Source organism: Telmatherina bonti (genome assembly GCF_933228915.1).
Source record: "Telmatherina bonti genome assembly, chromosome: 23".
Lineage (NCBI taxonomy): Eukaryota > Metazoa > Chordata > Actinopteri > Atheriniformes > Telmatherinidae > Telmatherina > Telmatherina bonti.
This window is the reverse complement of record NC_136632.1, coordinates 32,799,340-32,824,321: the sequence shown is the minus strand read 5'-3', so window position 1 is coordinate 32,824,321 and position 24,982 is coordinate 32,799,340. Positions and strand designations below refer to the sequence as shown.

Below are 24,982 nucleotides of genomic sequence, written 5' to 3'. Positions count from 1 at the left end.
GTGTGTGTGTGTGTGTTATCAGGACATTGGGACCAGGTGTGTGTGTGTGTGTGTGTTATCAGGACATTGGGACCAGGTGTGTGTGTGTGTGTGTGTGTTATCAGGACATTGGGACCAGGTGTGTGTGTGTGTTATCAGGACATTGGGACCAGGTGTGTGTGTGTGTGTTATCAGGACATTGGGACCAGGTGTGTGTGTGTGTGTGTGTTATCAGGACATTGGGACCAGGTGTGTGTGTGTGTGTGTGTGTGTTATCAGGACATTGGGACCAGGTGTGTGTGTGTGTGTGTTATCAGGACATTGGGACCAGGTGTGTGTGTGTTATCAGGACATTGGGACCAGGTGTGTGTGTGTGTGTTATCAGGACATTGGGACCAGGTGTGTGTGTGTGTGTTATCAGGACATTGTGACCAGGTGTGTGTGTGTGTGTTATCAGGACATTGGGACCAGGTGTGTGTGTGTGTGTTATCAGGACATTGGGACCAGGTGTGTGTGTGTGTGTTATCAGGACATTGGGACCAGGTGTGTGTGTGTTATCAGGACATTGGGACCAGGTGTGTGTGTGTGTGTTATCAGGACATTGGGACCAGGTGTGTGTGTGTGTGTGTTATCAGGACATTGGGACCAGGTGTGTGTGTGTGTGTTATCAGGACATTGGGACCAGGTGTGTGTGTGTGTGTGTGTTATCAGGACATTGGGACCAGGTGTGTGTGTGTGTGTTATCAGGACATTGGGACCAGGTGTGTGTGTGTGTGTGTGTGTTATCAGGACATTGGGACCAGGTGTGTGTGTGTGTGTGTGTTATCAGGACATTGGGACCAGGTGTGTGTGTGTGTTATCAGGACATTGGGACCAGGTGTGTGTGTGTGTGTGTGTGTTATCAGGACATTGGGACCAGGTGTGTGTGTGTGTTATCAGGACATTGGGACCAGGTGTGTGTGTGTGTGTTATCAGGACATTGGGACCAGGTGTGTGTGTGTGTGTTATCAGGACATTGGGACCAGGTGTGTGTGTGTGTGTGTTATCAGGACATTGGGACCAGGTGTGTGTGTGTGTGTGTGTTATCAGGACATTGGGACCAGGTGTGTGTGTGTGTGTGTTATCAGGACATTGGGACCAGGTGTGTGTGTGTGTGTGTGTTATCAGGACATTGGGACCAGGTGTGTGTGTGTGTGTGTGTGTGTGTGTTATCAGGACATTGGGACCAGGTGTGTGTGTGTGTGTGTTATCAGGACATTGGGACCAGGTGTGTGTGTGTGTGTTATCAGGACATTGGGACCAGGTGTGTGTGTGTGTGTTATCAGGACATTGGGACCAGGTGTGTGTGTGTGTTATCAGGACATTGGGACCAGGTGTGTGTGTGTGTGTGTGTGTTATCAGGACATTGGGACCAGGTGTGTGTGTGTGTGTGTGTGTGTGTGTGTTATCAGGACATTGGGACCAGGCGTGTGTGTGTGTTATCAGGACATTGGGACCAGGTGTGTGTGTGTGTGTGTGTGTGTGTGTGTGTTATCAGGACATTGGGACCAGGTGTGTGTGTGTGTGTGTTATCAGGACATTGGGACCAGGTGTGTGTGTGTGTGTGTTATCAGGACATTGGGACCAGGTGTGTGTGTGTGTGTTATCAGGACATTGGGACCAGGTGTGTGTGTGTGTTATCAGGACATTGGGACCAGGTGTGTGTGTGTTATCAGGACATTGGGACCAGGTGTGTGTGTGTGTGTGTGTTATCAGGACATTGGGACCAGGTGTGTGTGTGTGTGTTATCAGGACATTGGGACCAGGTGTGTGTGTGTTATCAGGACATTGGGACCAGGTGTGTGTGTGTGTGTGTTATCAGGACATTGGGACCAGGTGTGTGTGTGTGTTATCAGGACATTGGGACCAGGTGTGTGTGTGTGTGTGTGTTATCAGGACATTGGGACCAGGTGTGTGTGTGTGTGTTATCAGGACATTGGGACCAGGTGTGTGTGTGTGTGTGTGTTATCAGGACATTGGGACCAGGTGTGTGTGTGTGTTATCAGGACATTGGGACCAGGTGTGTGTGTGTGTTATCAGGACATTGGGACCAGGTGTGTGTGTGTGTGTTATCAGGACATTGGGACCAGGTGTGTGTGTGTGTTATCAGGACATTGGGACCAGGTGTGTGTGTGTGTGTTATCAGGACATTGGGACCAGGTGTGTGTGTGTGTGTTATCAGGACATTGTGACCAGGTGTGTGTGTGTGTGTTATCAGGACATTGGGACCAGGTGTGTGTGTGTTATCAGGACATTGGGACCAGGTGTGTGTGTGTGTGTTATCAGGACATTGGGACCAGGTGTGTGTGTGTGTGTGTTATCAGGACATTGGGACCAGGTGTGTGTGTGTGTGTTATCAGGACATTGGGACCAGGTGTGTGTGTGTGTGTGTGTGTTATCAGGACATTGGGACCAGGTGTGTGTGTGTGTTATCAGGACATTGGGACCAGGTGTGTGTGTGTGTGTGTGTTATCAGGACATTGGGACCAGGTGTGTGTGTGTGTTATCAGGACATTGGGACCAGGTGTGTGTGTGTGTGTGTGTGTGTGTTATCAGGACATTGGGACCAGGTGTGTGTGTGTGTGTGTGTGTGTGTTATCAGGACATTGGGACCAGGTGTGTGTGTGTGTGTTATCAGGACATTGGGACCAGGTGTGTGTGTGTGTGTGTGTTATCAGGACATTGGGACCAGGTGTGTGTGTGAGTTATCAGGACATTGGGACCAGGTGTGTGTGTGTGTGTTATCAGGACATTGGGACCAGGTGTGTGTGTGTGTTATCAGGACATTGGGACCAGGTGTGTGTGTGTGTTATCAGGACATTGGGACCAGGTGTGTGTGTGTTATCAGGACATTGGGACCAGGTGTGTGTGTGTGTTATCACGACATTGGGACCAGGTGTGTGTGTGTGTGTTATCAGGACATTGGGACCAGGTGTGTGTGTGTGTGTGTGTTATCAGGACATTGGGACCAGGTGTGTGTGTGTGTGTTATCAGGACATTGGGACCAGGTGTGTGTGTGTGTGTTATCAGGACATTGGGACCAGGTGTGTGTGTGTGTGTGTGTTATCAGGACATTGGGACCAGGTGTGTGTGTGTGTGTGTGTTATCAGGACATTGGGACCAGGTGTGTGTGTGTGTGTGTGTGTGTTATCAGGACATTGGGACCAGGTGTGTGTGTGTGTGTTATCAGGACATTGGGACCAGGTGTGTGTGTGTGTGTTATCAGGACATTGGGACCAGGTGTGTGTGTGTGTGTTATCAGGACATTGGGACCAGGTGTGTGTGTGTGTGTGTGTGTGTGTGTTATCAGGACATTGGGACCAGGTGTGTGTGTGTGTGTTATCAGGACATTGGGACCAGGTGTGTGTGTGTGTGTTATCAGGACATTGGGACCAGGTGTGTGTGTGTGTGTGTGTGTGTTATCAGGACATTGGGACCAGGTGTGTGTGTGTGTGTTATCAGGACATTGGGACCAGGTGTGTGTGTGTGTGTGTGTGTGTGTGTTATCAGGACATTGGGACCAGGTGTGTGTGTGTGTGTTATCAGGACATTGGGACCAGGTGTGTGTGTGTGTGTGTGTTATCAGGACATTGGGACCAGGTGTGTGTGTGTGTGTGTGTTATCAGGACATTGGGACCAGGTGTGTGTGTGTGTGTGTTATCAGGACATTGGGACCAGGTGTGTGTGTGTGTGTGTTATCAGGACATTGGGACCAGGTGTGTGTGTGTGTGTGTGTGTGTTATCAGGACATTGGGACCAGGTGTGTGTGTGTGTGTTATCAGGACATTGGGACCAGGTGTGTGTGTGTGTGTGTTATCAGGACATTGGGACCAGGTGTGTGTGTGTGTGTGTTATCAGGACATTGGGACCAGGTGTGTGTGTGTGTGTGTGTGTTATCAGGACATTGGGACCAGGTGTGTGTGTGTTATCAGGACATTGGGACCAGGTGTGTGTGTGTGTGTTATCAGGACATTGGGACCAGGTGTGTGTGTGTGTGTTATCAGGACATTGGGACCAGGTGTGTGTGTGTGTGTGTTATCAGGACATTGGGACCAGGTGTGTGTGTGTGTGTGTGTGTGTTATCAGGACATTGGGACCAGGTGTGTGTGTGTGTGTTATCAGGACATTGGGACCAGGTGTGTGTGTGTGTGTGTTATCAGGACATTGGGACCAGGTGTGTGTGTGTGTGTGTGTGTGTTATCAGGACATTGGGACCAGGTGTGTGTGTGTGTGTTATCAGGACATTGGGACCAGGTGTGTGTGTGTGTGTGTGTTATCAGGACATTGGGACCAGGTGTGTGTGTGTGTGTTATCAGGACATTGGGACCAGGTGTGTGTGTGTGTGTTATCAGGACATTGGGACCAGGTGTGTGTGTGTGTGTGTGTGTGTGTCTGTGTGTTATCAGGACATTGGGACCAGGTGTGTGTGTGTGTTATCAGGACATTGGGACCAGGTGTGTGTGTGTGTTATCAGGACATTGGGACCAGGTGTGTGTGTGTGTGTGTTATCAGGACATTGGGACCAGGTGTGTGTGTGTGTTATCAGGACATTGGGACCAGGTGTGTGTGTGTGTGTTATCAGGACATTGGGACCAGGTGTGTGTGTGTGTGTGTTATCAGGACATTGGGACCAGGTGTGTGTGTGTGTTATCAGGACATTGGGACCAGGTGTGTGTGTGTGTGTGTGTGTTATCAGGACATTGGGACCAGGTGTGTGTGTGTGTGTGTGTGTGTTATCAGGACATTGGGACCAGGTGTGTGTGTGTGTGTGTGTGTGTTATCAGGACATTGGGACCAGGTGTGTGTGTGTGTGTGTTATCAGGACATTGGGACCAGGTGTGTGTGTGTGTGTTATCAGGACATTGGGACCAGGTGTGTGTGTGTGTTATCAGGACATTGGGACCAGGTGTGTGTGTGTGTGTTATCAGGACATTGGGACCAGGTGTGTGTGTGTGTGTGTGTGTTATCAGGACATTGGGACCAGGTGTGTGTGTGTGTTATCAGGACATTGGGACCAGGTGTGTGTGTGTGTGTTATCAGGACATTGGGACCAGGTGTGTGTGTGTGTGTGTGTGTTATCAGGACATTGGGACCAGGTGTGTGTGTGTGTGTTATCAGGACATTGGGACCAGGTGTGTGTGTGTGTGTGTGTGTTATCAGGACATTGGGACCAGGTGTGTGTGTGTGTTATCAGGACATTGGGACCAGGTGTGTGTGTGTGTGTGTGTTATCAGGACATTGGGACCAGGTGTGTGTGTGTGTGTTATCAGGACATTGGGACCAGGTGTGTGTGTGTGTTATCAGGACATTGGGACCAGGTGTGTGTGTGTGTTATCAGGACATTGGGACCAGGTGTGTGTGTGTGTGTGTTATCAGGACATTGGGACCAGGTGTGTGTGTGTGTGTGTTATCAGGACATTGGGACCAGGTGTGTGTGTGTGTGTGTGTTATCAGGACATTGGGACCAGGTGTGTGTGTGTGTGTTATCAGGACATTGGGACCAGGTGTGTGTGTGTGTGTTATCAGGACATTGGGACCAGGTGTGTGTGTGTGTGTGTTATCAGGACATTGGGACCAGGTGTGTGTGTGTGTGTGTTATCAGGACATTGGGACCAGGTGTGTGTGTGTGTGTGTGTGTGTGTGTTATCAGGACATTGGGACCAGGTGTGTGTGTGTGTTATCAGGACATTGGGACCAGGTGTGTGTGTGTGTGTGTTATCAGGACATTGGGACCAGGTGTGTGTGTGTGTGTTATCAGGACATTGGGACCAGGTGTGTGTGTGTGTGTGTTATCAGGACATTGGGACCAGGTGTGTGTGTGTGTGTTATCAGGACATTGGGACCAGGTGTGTGTGTGTGTGTGTGTGTGTGTGTGTGTGTTATCAGGACATTGGGACCAGGTGTGTGTGTGTGTTATCAGGACATTGGGACCAGGTGTGTGTGTGTGTTATCAGGACATTGGGACCAGGTGTGTGTGTGTGTGTTATCAGGACATTGGGACCAGGTGTGTGTGTGTGTGTGTTATCAGGACATTGGGACCAGGTGTGTGTGTGTGTGTGTTATCAGGACATTGGGACCAGGTGTGTGTGTGTGTGTTATCAGGACATTGGGACCAGGTGTGTGTGTGTGTGTGTTATCAGGACATTGGGACCAGGTGTGTGTGTGTTATCAGGACATTGGGACCAGGTGTGTGTGTGTGTGTGTGTGTTATCAGGACATTGGGACCAGGTGTGTGTGTGTGTGTTATCAGGACATTGGGACCAGGTGTGTGTGTGTGTGTTATCAGGACATTGGGACCAGGTGTGTGTGTGTGTGTGTGTTATCAGGACATTGGGACCAGGTGTGTGTGTGTGTGTTATCAGGACATTGGGACCAGGTGTGTGTGTGTGTGTGTGTGTGTTATCAGGACATTGGGACCAGGTGTGTGTGTGTGTGTTATCAGGACATTGGGACCAGGTGTGTGTGTGTGTGTGTGTTATCAGGACATTGGGACCAGGTGTGTGTGTGTGTGTGTGTGTGTTATCAGGACATTGGGACCAGGTGTGTGTGTGTGTGTGTTATCAGGACATTGGGACCAGGTGTGTGTGTGTGTGTTATCAGGACATTGGGACCAGGTGTGTGTGTGTGTGTTATCAGGACATTGGGACCAGGTGTGTGTGTGTGTGTTATCAGGACATTGGGACCAGGTGTGTGTGTGTGTGTTATCAGGAAATTGGGACCAGGTGTGTGTGTGTGTGTGTGTGTGTGTTATCAGGACATTGGGACCAGGTGTGTGTGTGTGTGTGTGTGTGTTATCAGGACATTGGGACCAGGTGTGTGTGTGTGTGTGTGTTATCAGGACATTGGGACCAGGTGTGTGTGTGTGTGTGTGTTATCAGGACATTGGGACCAGGTGTGTGTGTGTGTGTGTTATCAGGACATTGGGACCAGGTGTGTGTGTGTGTGTGTGTGTGTGTGTGTGTGTTATCAGGACATTGGGACCAGGTGTGTGTGTGTGTGTGTGTGTGTGTGTGTTATCAGGACATTGGGACCAGGTGTGTGTGTGTGTGTGTGTGTGTGTGTGTTATCAGGACATTGGGACCAGGTGTGTGTGTGTGTGTGTGTTATCAGGACATTGGGACCAGGTGTGTGTGTGTGTGTTATCAGGACATTGGGACCAGGTGTGTGTGTGTGTGTGTGTGTGTTATCAGGACATTGGGACCAGGTGTGTGTGTGTGTTATCAGGACATTGGGACCAGGTGTGTGTGTGTGTTATCAGTATATTGGGACCAGGTGTGTGTGTGTGTGTGTTATCAGGACATTGGGACCAGGTGTGTGTGTGTGTGTGTGTGTTATCAGGACATTGGGACCAGGTGTGTGTGTGTGTTATCAGGACATTGGGACCAGGTGTGTGTGTGTGTGTGTTATCAGGACATTGGGACCAGGTGTGTGTGTGTTATCAGGACATTGGGACCAGGTGTGTGTGTGTGTTATCAGGACATTGGGACCAGGTGTGTGTGTGCGTTATCAGGACATTGGGACCAGGTGTGTGTGTGTGTTATCAGGACATTGGGACCAGGTGTGTGTGTGTGTGTGTTATCAGGACATTGGGACCAGGTGTGTGTGTGTGTGTGTGTGTTATCAGGACATTGGGACCAGGTGTGTGTGTGTGTTATCAGGACATTGGGACCAGGTGTGTGTGTGTGTGTGTTATCAGGACATTGGGACCAGGTGTGTGTGTGTGTGCGTTATCAGGACATTGGGACCAGGTGTGTGTGTGTGTTATCAGGACATTGGGACCAGGTGTGTGTGTGTGTTATCAGGACATTGGGACCAGGTGTGTGTGTGTGTGTGTTATCAGGACATTGGGACCAGGTGTGTGTGTGTGTGTGTGTGTGTTATCAGGACATTGGGACCAGGTGTGTGTGTGTGTGTGTTATCAGGACATTGGGACCAGGTGTGTGTGTGTGTTATCAGGACATTGGGACCAGGTGTGTGTGTGTGTGTGTTATCAGGACATTGGGACCAGGTGTGTGTGTGTGTGTGTGTGTGTGTGTTATCAGGACATTGGGACCAGGTGTGTGTGTGTGTTATCAGGACATTGGGACCAGGTGTGTGTGTGTGTGTGTTATCAGGACATTGGGACCAGGTGTGTGTGTGTGTGTGTTATCAGGACATTGGGACCAGGTGTGTGTGTGTGTGTTATCAGGACATTGGGACCAGGTGTGTGTGTGTGTGTGTTATCAGGACATTGGGACCAGGTGTGTGTGTGTGTGTTATCAGGACATTGGGACCAGGTGTGTGTGTGTGTTATCAGGACATTGGGACCAGGTGTGTGTGTGTGTGTGTTATCAGGACATTGGGACCAGGTGTGTGTGTGTGTGTTATCAGGACATTGGGACCAGGTGTGTGTGTGTGTGTGTTATCAGGACATTGGGACCAGGTGTGTGTGTGTGTGTGTGTGTGTGTGTGTTATCAGGACATTGGGACCAGGTGTGTGTGTGTGTTATCAGGACATTGGGACCAGGTGTGTGTGTGTGTTATCAGGACATTGGGACCAGGTGTGTGTGTGTGTGTGTTATCAGGACATTGGGACCAGGTGTGTGTGTGTGTGTTATCAGGACATTGGGACCAGGTGTGTGTGTGTGTGTTATCAGGACATTGGGACCAGGTGTGTGTGTGTGTGTTATCAGGACATTGGGACCAGGTGTGTGTGTGTGTGTGTGTTATCAGGACATTGGGACCAGGTGTGTGTGTGTGTGTGTGTTATCAGGACATTGGGACCAGGTGTGTGTGTGTGTGTTATCAGGACATTGGGACCAGGTGTGTGTGTGTGTGTTATCAGGACATTGGGACCAGGTGTGTGTGTGTGTGTTATCAGGACATTGGGACCAGGTGTGTGTGTGTGTGTGTTATCAGGACATTGGGACCAGGTGTGTGTGTGTGTGTGTTATCAGGACATTGGGACCAGGTGTGTGTGTGTGTGTTATCAGGACATTGGGACCAGGTGTGTGTGTGTGTGTTATCAGGACATTGGGACCAGGTGTGTGTGTGTGTGTTATCAGGACATTGGGACCAGGTATGTGTGTGTGTGTTATCAGGACATTGGGACCAGGTGTGTGTGTGTGTGTTATCAGGACATTGGGACCAGGTATGTGTAAATGTAGTCGGTTAAAGGACTGACCGGTTTCCTGTCGCAGTTCCTGGAAGAACCTCTGGTTGAAGATGAAAGCCACTCCACTGATCTCCTCCACTTTGGCCTCAGCTGATGTGTTTGTGTTTTTAAAGTTGGCTGTGATGGCAATGGCCAACTTCCCTCTGAACTCTTTATGTCTGAAACCTGCTCACACAGGTAGAAACACACCTGAGTCTTTGTGTTGGACATCAAACCTCACGAAGTGCAGCAGAGAGCCTTATAATGAAGTACTACATTATTTCAATGTTTCCATCATTCAGAGTAGATGGATGGGTGGATATGTGCATGGACAGATGGGTGGATGGATGGGTGGGTGGATGGGTAGATGGATGGGTGGGTGGATGGGTAGATGGATGGGTGGGTGGATGGGTAGATGGATGGGTGGGTGGATGGGTAGATGGATGGGTGGATGTGTAGATGGATGGGTAGATGGATGGGTGGATGGATGGGTGGATGGGTAGATGGATGGGTAGATGGATGGGTGGATGGATGGGTGGATGGGTAGATGGATGGCTGAATGGGTAGATGGATGGATGGGTGGATGGGTAGATGGATGGGTAAATGGATGGGTGGATGGGTAGATGGATGGATGGATGGATAGATGGGTAGATGGATGGTTGGATGTGTAGATGGATGGATGGATGGATTGGTGAATGGATGGGTGGATGGATGGGTAGATAGATGGGTATATGGATGGATGGATGCATGGATGGATGGGTAGATGGGTGGGTGGATGGGTAGACGGATGGATGGGTAGATGGACGGGTGGATGGGTAGGTCGATGGGTAGATGGATGGATGGGTGGATGGAATGGGTGGATTGATGGATGGGTGGATGGATGGATGGAGGGATGGATGGATGAATGGATGGGTAGATGGTTGGATGGATGGATGGATGGATGAATGGATGGTAGATGGATGGATGGATGGATGGATGGGTAGATGGATGGGTGGATGGATGGATGGGTGGATGGGGAGATGGATGGATGGATGGATGGATGGATGGAAGGGTGGATGGGGAGAAGGATGGATGGATGGGTAGATGGATGGATGGATGGTTAGATGGATGGGTGGATGGATGGAGGGATGGATGGATGTGTAGATGGATGGGTGGATGGGTAGATGGATGGATGGATGGATGGATGGGTAGATGGATGGGTGGATGGGTAGATGGATGGGTGGATGGATGGAGGGATGTGTAGATGGGTAGATAAATGGATGGGTGGATGCGTGGATGGATGGATGGGTGGATGCGTGGATGGATGGATGGGTGGATGGATGGATGGATGGGTGGGTGGATGGATGGATGGATGGGTGGGTGGATGGGTAGATGGATGGATGGACGGGTAGATGGATGGATGTATGGATGGATGGGTAGATGGATGGGTGGATGAGTAGATGGATGGTTGGATGTGTGGATGGGTAGATGGATGGATGGATGGGTGGATGGGTAGATGGATGGGTGGGTCGATGGATGGATGGGTGGATGGTTAGATGGATGGAGGGATGGGTAGATGGGTAGATGGATGGATAGATGGATGGGTGGATGGGTAGGTCGATGGGTAGATGGATGGATGGATGGATGGATGGATGGATGGATGGGCAGATGGATGGGGGGATGGGTAGATGATGGATGGAAGGGTGGATGGATGGATGGATGGATGGATGGGTAGATGGATGGTAGATGCGTGGATGGATGGATGGATGGATGGGTTGATGGATGGGTAGATGGATGTATGGATGGATGGATGGGTAGATGGATGGGTAGATCGATGCATGGATGGGTGGATGGATGGGTGGATGGATGGATGATGGAGGGATGGATGATGGGTAGATGGATGGGTGGATGAGTAGATGGACTGATGGGGGATGCGTAGATGGATGGATGGGTAGATGGATGGATGGATGGATGGGTAGATGGTTGGGTGGATGAGTAGATGGATGGTTGGATGTGTGGATGGGTAGATGGATGGATGGATGGGTGGATGGGGAGATGGATGGATGGGTAGATGGATGGGTGGTTCGATGGATGATGGGTGGATGGGTAGATGGATGGCGGGATGGGTAGATGGGTAGATGGATGGATAGATGGATGGGTGGATGCGTGGATGGATGGTTGGATGGATGGATGATAGGTAGATGGATGGGGGATGGGTAGATGATGGATGGAAGGATGGATGGATGGATGGGTAGATGGATGGGTGGATGGATGGGTTGATGGATGGTTAGATGGATGTATGGATGGGTAGATGGATGGATCGGTGGATGGGTAGATGGATGGATGGATGGGTAGATGGATGGGTGGATGGATGGATGGATGGAGGGATGGATGATGGGTAGATGGATGGGAAGATGGATGGGTGGATGAGTCAATGGATTGATGGGGGATGCGTAGATGGATGGATGGATGGATGGATGGATGGATGGATGGGTGGATGGGTAGATGGATGGGTGGATGGGTAGATGGATGGGTGGATGGATTGGTGGATGGGTAGAAGGATGGGTGGATGGATAGATGGATGGGTGGGATGGATGGATGGATGGATGGATGGATGGGTAGATGGAGTGGTTGATGGATGGATGGACGGATGGGTAGATGGATGGGTGGTGATGGATGGATGGATGGGTAGATGGATGGATGGGTGGATGGGTAGATGGATGGATGTGTGGATGGGTAGATGGATGGGTTGATGGATGGGTAGATTGGTAGAAGGATGGATGGATGAATAGATGGATGGGTGGGATGGATGGATGGGTAGATGGAGTGGTTGATGGATGGATGGATGGGTGGTGGATGGGTGGATTAGTAGATGGATGGGTGGATGGATGGGTGGGTGGATGGGTAGATAGATGGATGGGTAGATGGATGGGTGGTGATGGATGGATGGATGGGTAGATGGATGGGTGGGTGGGTAGATGGTTGGGTGGATGGATGGATGGGTAGATGGATGGGTTGAAGGGTAGATGGATGGATGGATGGATGGATGGATGGATGGGTAGATGGATGGGTGGATGGAAGGATGGATGGATGGGTAGATGGATGGATGGATGGGTAGATGGATGGGTGGATGGGTAGATGGATGGGTGGATGGGTAGATAGATAGATGGATGGGTAGATGGATGGTGGATGGGTAGATGGGTGGATGTTAGATGGATGGGTGGATGAGTAGATGGATGGATCGGTGTGTGGATGGGTAAATGGATGGATGGGTAGATGGATGGATGGGTGGGTAGATGGATGGATGGATGGGTGGATGGTTAGATGGATGGGTGGATGCGTGGATGGATGGATGGATGGATGGATGGGTAGATGGATGGATGGATGGGTATATGGATGGGTGGATGGGTGGATGGATGGGTGGGTGGATGAATGGGTGGGTGGATGGATGGATGGGTGGATGGATTGGAGGCTGGGTTGATGGATGGATGGTTGGGTGGATTGGTAAATGGATGGATGGGTTGATGGGTATATGGATGGGTGGATGAGTAGATAGATGGATGGGTGGATGGGTAGATGGATGGATGGACGGGCAGATGGATGGGTGGATGGGTAGATGGATGGATGGGTGGATGGGTAGACAGATGGGTGGATGGGTAGATGGATGGATGGATGGATGGGTAGATGGATGGATGTATGGATGCGTAGATGGATGGATGGATGGATGGGTAAATGGATGGGTAGATGGATGGGTGGGTGGATGGGTTGCTGGGTAGATGGATGGATGGGTGGATGGGTAGAAGGATGGATGGATGGGTGGATGTGTAGATAGATGGATGGGTGAATGGGTAGATGGATGGATGATGGGTGGATGGGTAGATGGATAGGTGGATGGGTAAATGGATGGGTGGATGGATGGATGGATGGGTAGATGGATGGATGGATGGATGGGTGGATGCGTGGATGGATGGATAGGAGGATTGATGGGTGGATGGATGGGTAGATGGATGAATGGATGGATGGATGGGGGGGTGGATGGGTGGATGGAATGGGTAGATGGATGGATGGATGGGTAGATGGATGGGTTGATGGGGAGATGGATGGATGGATGGATGGATGGGGAGATGGATGGGTGGTGATGGATGGATGGATGGATGGGTAGATGGATGGATGGATGGATGGGTGGATGGGAAGAGGGATGGGTGGATGCGTGGATGGATGGATGGATGCGTGGGTGGATGGGTAGACGGATGGATGGATGGATGGATAGATAGGTGGATGGGTAGATGGATGGGTGTGTGGATGGGTGGCTGGGTAGATGGATGGATGGGTCCACCGATAGATGGATGGGTGGATGGGTAGATGGATGGATGGGTAGATGGGTAGATTGAGGGGTGGATGGGTGGATGAGTAGATGAGTAGATGGATGGATGGGTGGATGCGTAGATGGATGGATGGATGGGTGGATGGGTAGATGGATGGGTGGATGCGTGGATGGATGGATGGGCGGATGGGTGGGTGGATGGAAGGGTGGATGGGTAGATGGGTAGATGGATGGATGGGTGGATGGATAGATGGATGGGTGAATGGGTGGGTGGATGCGTGGATGGGTAGATGGATGGATGGATGGATGGATGGATGGATGGATGGATGGATGGATAGGAGGATTGATGGGTGGATGGATGGGTGGATGAGGAAATGGATGGATGGGTGGATGGTAGATGGATGGATGGATAGATGGATGGGTGGATGGATGGATAGGAGGATTGATGGGTGGATGGATGGGTAGATGGATGAATGGATGGATGGATGGGTGGATGGAATGGGTAGATGGATGGATGGATGGGTGGATGGGTAGATGGATGGATGGATAGATGGATGGGTTGATGGGGAGATGGATGGATGGATGGGTAGATGGATGGATGGGTGGGTGGATGGGTCGATGGATGGAAGGGTGGATGGGTAGATGGATGGGTGGATGAGGAGATGGATGGATGGGTGGATGGGTAGATTGATGGATGGATGGGTGGATGCGTGGATGGATGGATAGGAGGATTGATGGGTGGATGGATGGGTAGATGGATGAATGGATGGATGGATGGGGGGGTGGATGGGTGGATGAAATGGGTAGATGGATGGATGGATGGGTTGATGGGGAGATGGATGGATGGATGGATGGATGGGGAGATGGATGGGTGGTGATGGATGGATGGATGGGTAGATGGATGGGTAGATAGATGGATGGATGGATGGATGGATGGATGGATGGGTGGATGGGTGGATGGGTAGATGGATGGGTGGATGCGTGGATGGAAGGGTGGATGGGTAGATGGATGGATGGGTGGATGGATAGATGGATGGGTGAATGGGTGGGTGGATGCGTGGATGGGTAGATGGATGGATGGGTGGATGGGTAGATGGATGGATGGGTGGGTAGATGAATGGATGGATGGGTGGATGGGTAGATGGATGGCTGGATGGGTAGATGGATGGGTGGATGCGTGGATGGATGGATGGATGGGTAGATGGATGGGTGGATGGGTAGATGGATGGGTGGATGGGTGGATGAGTAGATGGATGGATAGGTGGGTGGATGGGTAAATGGATGGATGGGTAGATGGATGGATGGATGGGTGGATATGTGCATGGACAGATGGGTAGATGGATGGGTGGGTGGATGGGTAGATGGATGGGTGGGTGGATGGGTGGGTGGATGGGTAGATGGATGGGTGGGTGGATGGGTAGATGGATGGGTGGATGTGTAGATGGATGGGTAGATGGATGGGTGGATGGATGGGTGGATGGGTAGATGGATGGGTGGATGGATGGGTGGATGGGTAGCTGGATGGGTAGATGGATGGGTGGATGGATGGGTGGATGGGTAGATGGATGGCTGAATGGGTAGATGGATGGATGGGTGGATGGGTAGATGGATGGGTAAATGGATGGGTGGATGGGTAGATGGATGGATGGATGGATAGATGGGTAGATGGATGGTTGGATGTGTAGATGGATGGATGGATGGATTGGTGAATGGATGGGTGGATGGATGGGTAGATAGATGGGTATATGGATGGATGGATGCATGGATGGATGGGTAGATGGGTGGGTGGATGGGTAGACGGATGGATGGGTAGATGGACGGGTGGATGGGTAGGTCGATGGGTAGATGGATGGATGGGTGGATGGAATGGGTGGATTGATGGATGGGTGGATGGATGGATGGAGGGATGGATGGATGAATGGATGGGTAGATGGTTGGATGGATGGATGGATGGATGAATGGATGGTAGATGGATGGATGGATGGATGGATGGGTAGATGGATGGGTGGATGGATGGATGGGTGGATGGGGAGATGGATGGATGGATGGATGGATGGATGGAAGGGTGGATGGGGAGAAGGATGGATGGATGGGTAGATGGATGGATGGATGGTTAGATGGATGGGTGGATGGATGGAGGGATGGATGGATGTGTAGATGGATGGGTGGATGGGTAGATGGATGGATGGATGGATGGATGGGTAGATGGATGGGTGGATGGGTAGATGGATGGGTGGATGGATGGATGGGTAGATGGATGGGTGGATGGATGGAGGGATGTGTAGATGGGTAGATAAATGGATGGGTGGATGCGTGGATGGATGGATGGGTGGATGGATGGATGGATGGGTGGGTGGATGGGTAGATGGATGGATGGACGGGTAGATGGATGGATGTATGGATGGATGGGTAGATGGATGGGTGGATGAGTAGATGGATGGTTGGATGTGTGGATGGGTAGATGGATGGATGGATGGGTGGATGGGTAGATGGATGGGTGGGTCGATGGATGGATGGGTGGATGGTTAGATGGATGGAGGGATGGGTAGATGGGTAGATGGATGGATAGATGGATGGGTGGATGGGTAGGTCGATGGGTAGATGGATGGATGGATGGATGGATGGATGGATGGATGGATGGGCAGATGGATGGGGGGATGGGTAGATGATGGATGGAAGGGTGGATGGATGGATGGATGGATGGGTAGATGGATGGTAGATGCGTGGATGGATGGATGGATGGATGGGTGGATGGATGGGTTGATGGATGGGTAGATGGATGTATGGATGGATGGATGGGTAGATGGATGGGTAGATCGATGCATGGATGGGTGGATGGATGGGTGGATGGATGGATGATGGAGGGATGGATGATGGGTAGATGGATGGGTGGATGAGTAGATGGACTGATGGGGGATGCGTAGATGGATGGATGGGTAGATGGATGGATGGATGGATGGGTAGATGGTTGGGTGGATGAGTAGATGGATGGTTGGATGTGTGGATGGGTAGATGGATGGATGGATGGGTGGATGGGGAGATGGATGGATGGGTAGATGGATGGGTGGTTCGATGGATGATGGGTGGATGGGTAGATGGATGGAGGGATGGGTAGATGGATGGGTGGATGCGTGGATGGATGGTTGGATGGATGGATGATAGGTAGATGGATGGGGGATGGGTAGATGATGGATGGAAGGATGGATGGATGGATGGGTAGATGGATGGGTGGATGGATGGGTTGATGGATGGTTAGATGGATGTATGGATGGGTAGATGGATGGATCGGTGGATGGGTAGATGGATGGATGGATGGGTAGATGGATGGGTGGATGGATGGATGATGGGTAGATGGATGGGAAGATGGATGGGTGGATGAGTCAATGGATTGATGGGGGATGCGTAGATGGATGGATGGATGGATGGATGGATGGATGGGTGGATGGGTAGATGGATGGGTGGATGGGTAGATGGATGGGTGGATGGATTGGTGGATGGGTAGAAGGATGGGTGGATGGATAGATGGATGGGTGGGATGGATGGATGGATGGATGGATGGATGGGTAGATGGAGTGGTTGATGGATGGATGGACGGATGGGTAGATGGATGGGTGGTGATGGATGGATGGATGGGTAGATGGATGGATGGGTGGATGGGTAGATGGATGGATGTGTGGATGGGTAGATGGATGGGTTGATGGATGGGTAGATTGGTAGAAGGATGGATGGATGAATAGATGGATGGGTGGGATGGATGGATGGGTAGATGGAGTGGTTGATGGATGGATGGATGGGTGGTGGATGGGTGGATTAGTAGATGGATGGGTGGATGGATGGGTGGGTGGATGGGTAGATAGATGGATGGGTAGATGGATGGGTGGTGATGGATGGATGGATGGGTAGATGGATGGGTGGGTGGGTAGATGGTTGGGTGGATGGATGGATGGGTAGATGGATGGGTTGAAGGGTAGATGGATGGATGGATGGATGGATGGATGGATGGATGGGTAGATGGATGGGTGGATGGAAGGATGGATGGATGGGTAGATGGATGGATGGATGGGTAGATGGATGGGTGGATTGGTAGATGGATGGGTGGATGGGTAGATAGATAGATGGATGGGTAGATGGATGGTGGATGGGTAGATGGGTGGATGTTAGATGGATGGGTGGATGAGTAGATGGATGGATCGGTGTGTGGATGGGTAAATGGATGGATGGGTAGATGGATGGATGGGTGGGTAGATGGATGGATGGATGGGTGGATGGTTAGATGGATGGGTGGATGCGTGGATGGATGGATGGATGGATGGGTAGATGGATGGATGGATGGGTATATGGATGGGTGGATGGGTGGATGGATGGGTGGGTGGATGAATGGGTGGGTGGATGGATGGATGGGTGGATGGATTGGAGGCTGGGTTGATGGATGGATGGTTGGGTGGATTGGTAAATGGATGGATGGGTTGATGGGTATATGGATGGGTGGATGAGTAGATAGATGGATGGGTGGATGGGTAGATGGATGGATGGACGGGCAGATGGATGGGTGGATGGGTAGATGGATGGATGGGTGGATGGGTAGACAGATGGGTGGATGGGTAGATGGATGGATGGATGGATGGGTAGATGGATGGATGTATGGATGCATAGATGGATGGATGGATGGATGGGTAAATGGATGGGTAGATGGATGGGTGGGTGGATGGGTTGCTGGGTAGATGGATGGATGGGTGGATGGGTAGAAGGATGGATGGATGGGTGGATGTGTAGATAGATGGATGGGTGAATGGGTAGATGGATGGATGATGGGTGGATGGGTAGATGGATAGGTGGATGGGTAAATGGATGGGTGGATGGATGGATGGATGGGTAGATGGATGGATGGATGGATGGGTGGATGCGTGGATGGATGGATAGGAGGATTGATGGGTGGATGGATGGGTAGATGGATGAATGGATGGATGGATGGGGGGGTGGATGGGTGGATGGAATGGGTAGATGGATGGATGGATGGGTAGATGGATGGGTTGATGGGGAGATGGATGGATGGATGGATGGATGGGGAGATGGATGGGTGGTGATGGATGGATGGATGGATGGGTAGATGGATGGATGGATGGATGGGTGGATGGGAAGAGGGATGGGTGGATGCGTGGATGGATGGATGGATGCGTGGGTGGATGGGTAGACGGATGGATGGATGGATGGATAGATAGGTGGATGGGTAGATGGATGGGTGTGTGGATGGGTGGCTGGGTAGATGGATGGATGGGTCCACCGATAGATGGATGGGTGGATGGGTAGATGGATGGGTGGATTGGTAGATGGATGGGTGGATGGGTAGATTGAGGGGTGGATGGGTGGATGAGTAGATGAGTAGATGGATGGATGGGTGGATGCGTAGATGGATGGATGGATGGGTGGATGGGTAGATGGATGGGTGGATGCGTGGATGGATGGATGGGCGGATGGGTGGGTGGATGGAAGGGTGGATGGGTAGATGGGTAGATGGATGGATGGGTGGATGGATAGATGGATGGGTGAATGGGTGGGTGGATGCGTGGATGGGTAGATGGATGGATGGATGGATGGATGGATGGATGGATGGATAGGAGGATTGATGGGTGGATGGATGGGTGGATGAGGAAATGGATGGATGGGTGGATGGTAGATGGATGGATGGATAGATGGATGGGTGGATGGATGGATAGGAGGATTGATGGGTGGATGGATGGGTAGATGGATGAATGGATGGATGGATGGGTGGATGGAATGGGTAGATGGATGGATGGATGGGTGGATGGGTAGATGGATGGGTGGATGGGTAGATGGATGGATGGATAGATGGATGGGTTGATGGGGAGATGGATGGATGGATGGGTAGATGGATGGATGGGTGGGTGGATGGGTCGATGGATGGAAGGGTGGATGGGTAGATGGATGGGTGGATGAGGAGATGGATGGATGGGTGGATGGGTAGATTGATGGATGGATGGGTGGATGCGTGGATGGATGGATAGGAGGATTGATGGGTGGATGGATGGGTAGATGGATGAATGGATGGATGGATGGGGGGGTGGATGGGTGGATGAAATGGGTAGATGGATGGATGGATGGGTTGATGGGGAGATGGATGGATGGATGGATGGATGGGGAGATGGATGGGTGGTGATGGATGGATGGATGGGTAGATGGATGGGTAGATAGATGGATGGATGGATGGATGGATGGGTGGATGGGTAGATGGATGGGTAGATGGATGCGTGGATGGAAGGGTGGATGGGTAGATGGATGGATGGGTGGATGGATAGATGGATGGGTGAATGGGTGGGTGGATGCGTGGATGGGTAGATGGATGGATGGGTGGATGGGTAGATGGATGGATGGGTGGGTAGATGAATGGATGGATGGGTGGATGGGTAGATGGATGGGTGGATGGGTAGATGGATGGGTGGATGCGTGGATGGATGGATGGATGGGTAGATGGATGGGTGGATGGGTAGATGGATGGGTGGATGGGTGGATGAGTAGATGGATGGATAGGTGGGTGGATGGGTAAATGGATGGATGGGTAGATGGATGGATGGATGGGTGGATGGGTGGATGGGTAGATGGATGGATGGATAAGTGGGTGGATGGGAAGATGGATGGATGGGTGGGTAGATGGGTAGATGGATTGGTGGATGGGTAGATGGATGGATGGGTGGATGTGTAGATGGATGGGTGGACAGGTAGATGGATGGATGGGTAGATCGATGGATGGATGGGTAGATGGATGAATGGATGGATGGATGGGTTAATGGGTAGATGGATGGATGGATGGGTGGATGGATAGATGGATGGGTGGATGGGTGTTGATGGATGGATGGATAGGTGGGTGGATGGGTGGATGGGAAGATGGATGGATGGGTGTTTGGGTAGATGGATTGGTGGATGGATGGGTAGAAGGATCGGTGGATGGATGGGTGGACGGATGGGTAGATGGATGGATGGATGGGTGGATGGATGGGTTAATGGGTAGATGGATGGATGGGTGGATGGATAGATGGATGGGTGGATGGATAGATGGATTGGTGGATGGGTAGATGGATGGATGGGTGGATGGGTAGATTGAGGGGTGGATGGGTGGTTGAGTAGATGGATGGATGTGTAACCCCTGTAAATAACATACAGATAAAATGCCTTCTTTATAACTATAATTCCACCACTGCCTGTAAATGAGCCGTGCTGACTTCTCGCATGATTTCGGGCCCTTCCGCAGGATTTCAGTAGCCACGTGATGCACGTGAATCATGTGACCGAGTACTTTTAATCATGCCGGCTCCGGCGGTCGCGAGGCATGGGGGTTGAATGGGGATAAGCTGCAGCAGGTAAACGATCACTTTGGACAACTTAGATCGTGCTATTTCTGTATTACCATCATCTTACGTTATGCCAAACCCTGTTTTACTGGGGAGGACAAACAATGTCCCACAAAAGGTAAAGTCCAGCAAATCACACAGCACTGTAAAACCCAGTTTGCTTTGAAGTCGCCTGGATTGCCAAAAGGTTTGGTCGGGTCGAAATGTACTGCAATGGTAACTATTGTTGGGGAAGATGTAAACTGTTTGTTGGATACCGGGTCGCAGGTCACGACATTACCTGTCTCGTTCTACAACACTTATCTGTCGGATCTTCCTGTTAAGTCGTTGGATAATCTCTTGCAAATCGAGGGTGCCACTGGTCAGCCCGTTCCTTATCTGGGCTACGTGGAGCTCAAAGTCAAGTTTAATAAGGATTTCCTTGGTTGTGAATTTGAAGTGCCGACGCTTGCTCTTGTCGTTCCGGATCTACAGTCGTCTACCCAGTCGTCTGTACTAGTTGGAATGAACACTTTGGAAGTTTTGTATGAGCAGTTTCTTGGGGGCAGTTGCCCTACGTTCCAGCCCCAAACTCAGGGCTATATGGCGGTATTAGCTATGCTTCAAATGCAGCATCAGACGAATGGAATAATCGGCACAGTTCATTCACCAGGTAAGGCCCCCTTGTGCATCCCTGCAGGCCACACCATGACACTTGAGGGCACCGCAAGACTCTTTGGGCCTTGTGGCAAATGGGCCATTGTTGAGACCCCCCAGTCATCTTTGCCAGGTGGCCTTTTTGTCAAGACATGCTTGATCACGCTACCGACGCAGGCTCCACATAAAGTTCCAGTGATCCTTGCCAATCATACCGATCAGCCGCTCTTTATACCACCTCTGTCCATCATCAGCGATCTCTGGGCATGCCATGTGATCTCCCGGCAAGAGGTGAAGCCCGCTGAACTCCCAGAACCCAAAGACCCTCTGAACTTCAATTTTGGAGACTCAAGTCTTCCACCAGAATGGAAAGAGCGTATTATCAGCAAGCTCAATGAACTACCAGAAGTCTTTGCTCACCACGATCTCGACTTTGGCTGTACAACTCAGGTGAGACATAACATTCGGCTTCATGACGAAACTCCTTTTAAGCATCGGGCCAGGCCCATATACCCCAACGATGTTGCGGCCGTCAGGAAACACCTTCAGGAACTGTTGGCCGCAGGAGTTATCCGAGAGTCTGAATCTCCGTTCTCATCGCCAATAGTCGTGGTTCGGAAGAAAAATGGTGACATTCGACTTTGTATCGACTATCGTAAGCTTAATCAGCAGACGATAAAAGACGCCTACACTCTTCCAAACCTTGAGGAAACCTTTTCAGCACTCAACGGTTCAAAGTGGTTCTCAGTACTCGACTTGAAGTCCGGATACTACCAAATTGAAATGAACGAGGATGACAAACACAAGACAGCGTTTGTGACGCCTCTCGGGTTTTGGGAGTTTAACCGTATGCCACAGGGCGTTACGAATGTGCCGAGTACATTCCAGCGATTGATGGAAAAATGTATGGGGGATTTGAACTTAAAAGAAGTTCTTGTATTTTTGGATGATCTCATCATTTTTTCAGACAGCATTGAAGAACACGAACGACGCCTGCTCAGAGTTCTAAACCGCTTGAAGGAGTATGGTCTCAAGCTATCTCCTGAAAAATGCAAATTCTTCCAGTCATCAGTCCGGTACTTGGGACATATTGTTTCTGAGCATGGAGTTGAGACCGATCCAGAAAAGATCAGCGCCTTAAAATCATGGCCAATTCCGAAGACTCTCAAAGAGTTGAGATAATTTCTTGGGTTCTCCGGGTCTTACAGGCGCTTTATTAAGCATTATGCTGACATTGTGAAACCCTTGAATAATCTCACTCGCGGCTATGGACCAACACATGGCAGAAAATCAGCCAAGGGGCAATGCTTCTCTCATAGCCAGATTTTCGGAGACCGCTGGACCACGGACAGCCAACATGCGTTCGACATGCTGATCGAAAAGCTAACTTCCACACCTGTGCTTGGGTTCGCAAACCCCAAAGAGCCATACATCCTTCGCACGGATGCAAGTACGACCGGCCTTGGGGCTGCCTTATACCAGGAACAGGAAGGTAATCTTCGCGTGATCGCCTACGCAAGCCGTGGCTTATCGCACAGCGAATCTCGCTATCCAGCACACAAATTAGAGTTTCTGGCCTTGAAGTGGAGCGTAAGCGAAAAGTTCCATGATTACCTCTATGGGGCAGACTTTACAGTAATCACCGACAACAATCCGCTCACCTACGTCCTAACATCAGCTAAGCTCGATGCCACTAGTCACCGTTGGCTCGCTGCCTTATCCACCTATTCCTTTAAGCTTCAATATCGAACTGGCAAGCAGAACACTGATGCCGACGCTCTGTCCCGGAGGCCTCATGAACCGATGCCTGAGAACCCACACTCTCAGGAAGGACGTGACATGCTTCACAACTTCCAGGAGCAACACATCACGGACTCTTGCGTGCTGCCTGGTGTTGTTGAAGCCATTTGCCAAGGGATATTGGTCCGAGCCAACAGCAGGGTTGACTCGAATCCAGTAAACATCACGCTGGTAGAGTCTTTTGCCATCACTGCCAATGTAATTCCTGATGCCTTTTCTGATGAAGTTGACCATGGCCTGCCTGCCTGTTCCTTCTCTTTCACCGTCAGACCTAATGGCCAAGCAAAGAGCTGATCCCAGCATTGGGGAAGTGGTGTATGCGCTTGAGTCAGGGGACAAGCCACCTCCCACTCTTCGCCAAGAGCTCCCCGAGCTTCCTTATTTGCTGCGAGAGTTTAACAAGCTTGAGCTTATCAATGGTCTTCTGTATAGACGCAGACAGAGTGATGATCTAGTCTCGCACCAGCTGGTGCTCCCTGAAGAGCTGCGAGGCCAAGTCCTGCACAGCTTGCACAATGACATGGGTCACCTAGGAGTGGACCGCACTCTAGATCTTGTTCGGTCACGCTTTTTCTGGCCGAAACTGGCAAATGACGTGGAGACCCATATACGAACCTGTCCTCGCTGCGTCAGACGGAAGGCACCCCCTGAGAAAGCTGCTCCAATGGTCAATATTCACACCTCTCGTCCTTTAGAGCTCATCTGTATGGATTTCTTGAGCCTTGAGCCAGATTCTTCGAATGTCAAGAATATTCTGGTACTTACAGACCATTTTACTAAGTACGCAATGGCATTTCCAACCACCAATCAAAAAGCTCGAACAGTCGCCAAGTGCTTATGGGACAATTTCATTGTTCATTATGGTTTTCCTGAAAGAATACATACAGATCAAGGACCTGATTTTGAGTCCAAACTCATCAGAGAACTCTGTGAAGTCACCGGCATTAAGAAATCTCGAACCACACTGTATCATCCACGTGGAAACCCGGTGGAACGTTTTAATACGACTCTCTTAAGCATGCTTGGAACTTTGGAAAACAAACAAAAATCTAAGTGGAAAGAACATGTAAAACCTCTCATGCATGCATATAATTGCACACGAAATGACGTAACTGGATACGCACCATACAAACTTATGTTCGGACGCTCTCCTCGATTGCCCATTGACCTAGCCTTTGGTCTTCCAATTCCAGAACCACAGTGCAAAACACACTCTGAATATGTGGCAAATCTGAAATCTCGACTCCAGGAGAGCTATCGAGTCGCATCCCGCCATGCTGCGAAGAACACGGAACGAAACAAGGTTCGTTTCGATCTCAAGGTGACCCCGTCAGTTTTGGAGCCCGGCGATCGTGTGTTGGTGCGGAGTGTTCGACTAAGAGGCAAGCACAAGCTTGCAGACAAGTGGGAGGATACAGTATATGTGGTGGTGAAGAAGGCCAATGATCTCCCTGTTTATACAGTAACACCGGAACATCAAGAAGGGCCTGACACACACCTAAAACCCTGTTTTAGGTGTGTGTCACTGGAACAGAGCCGTGCAAAGCGAGTGACCGTGTTAATATAGTCACTGCGAGTTGGTGAGTGGTTGTTTGTCATCAATACGACCACGCGCTAGCTGCTCTCCATTCATTTCCAATGGTTAGCTTAGCATTAGCTCCGTGTTAGCTGCTAACCCTATGTAATCACCCTATGTAAGGTATGAAAAGATTGTTGATATTATGACAT

General features: G+C 50.6%; 1 protein-coding gene across 1 annotated transcript in view; it reads right to left on the bottom strand.

Moving 5' to 3' along the window:
- Positions 1 to 24,982, bottom strand: part of LOC306773585 (protein-methionine sulfoxide oxidase mical3b-like) — a gene marked incomplete at both ends in the record, with an annotated part of 71,213 nt that overhangs the window by 32,601 nt on the left and 13,630 nt on the right. The window contains one exon of the mRNA XM_079263440.1: positions 9,182 to 9,337. Coding sequence (XP_079119566.1) covers positions 9,182 to 9,337 — 156 coding nt within the window. The remainder of the gene's footprint in view (positions 1 to 9,181; positions 9,338 to 24,982) is intronic.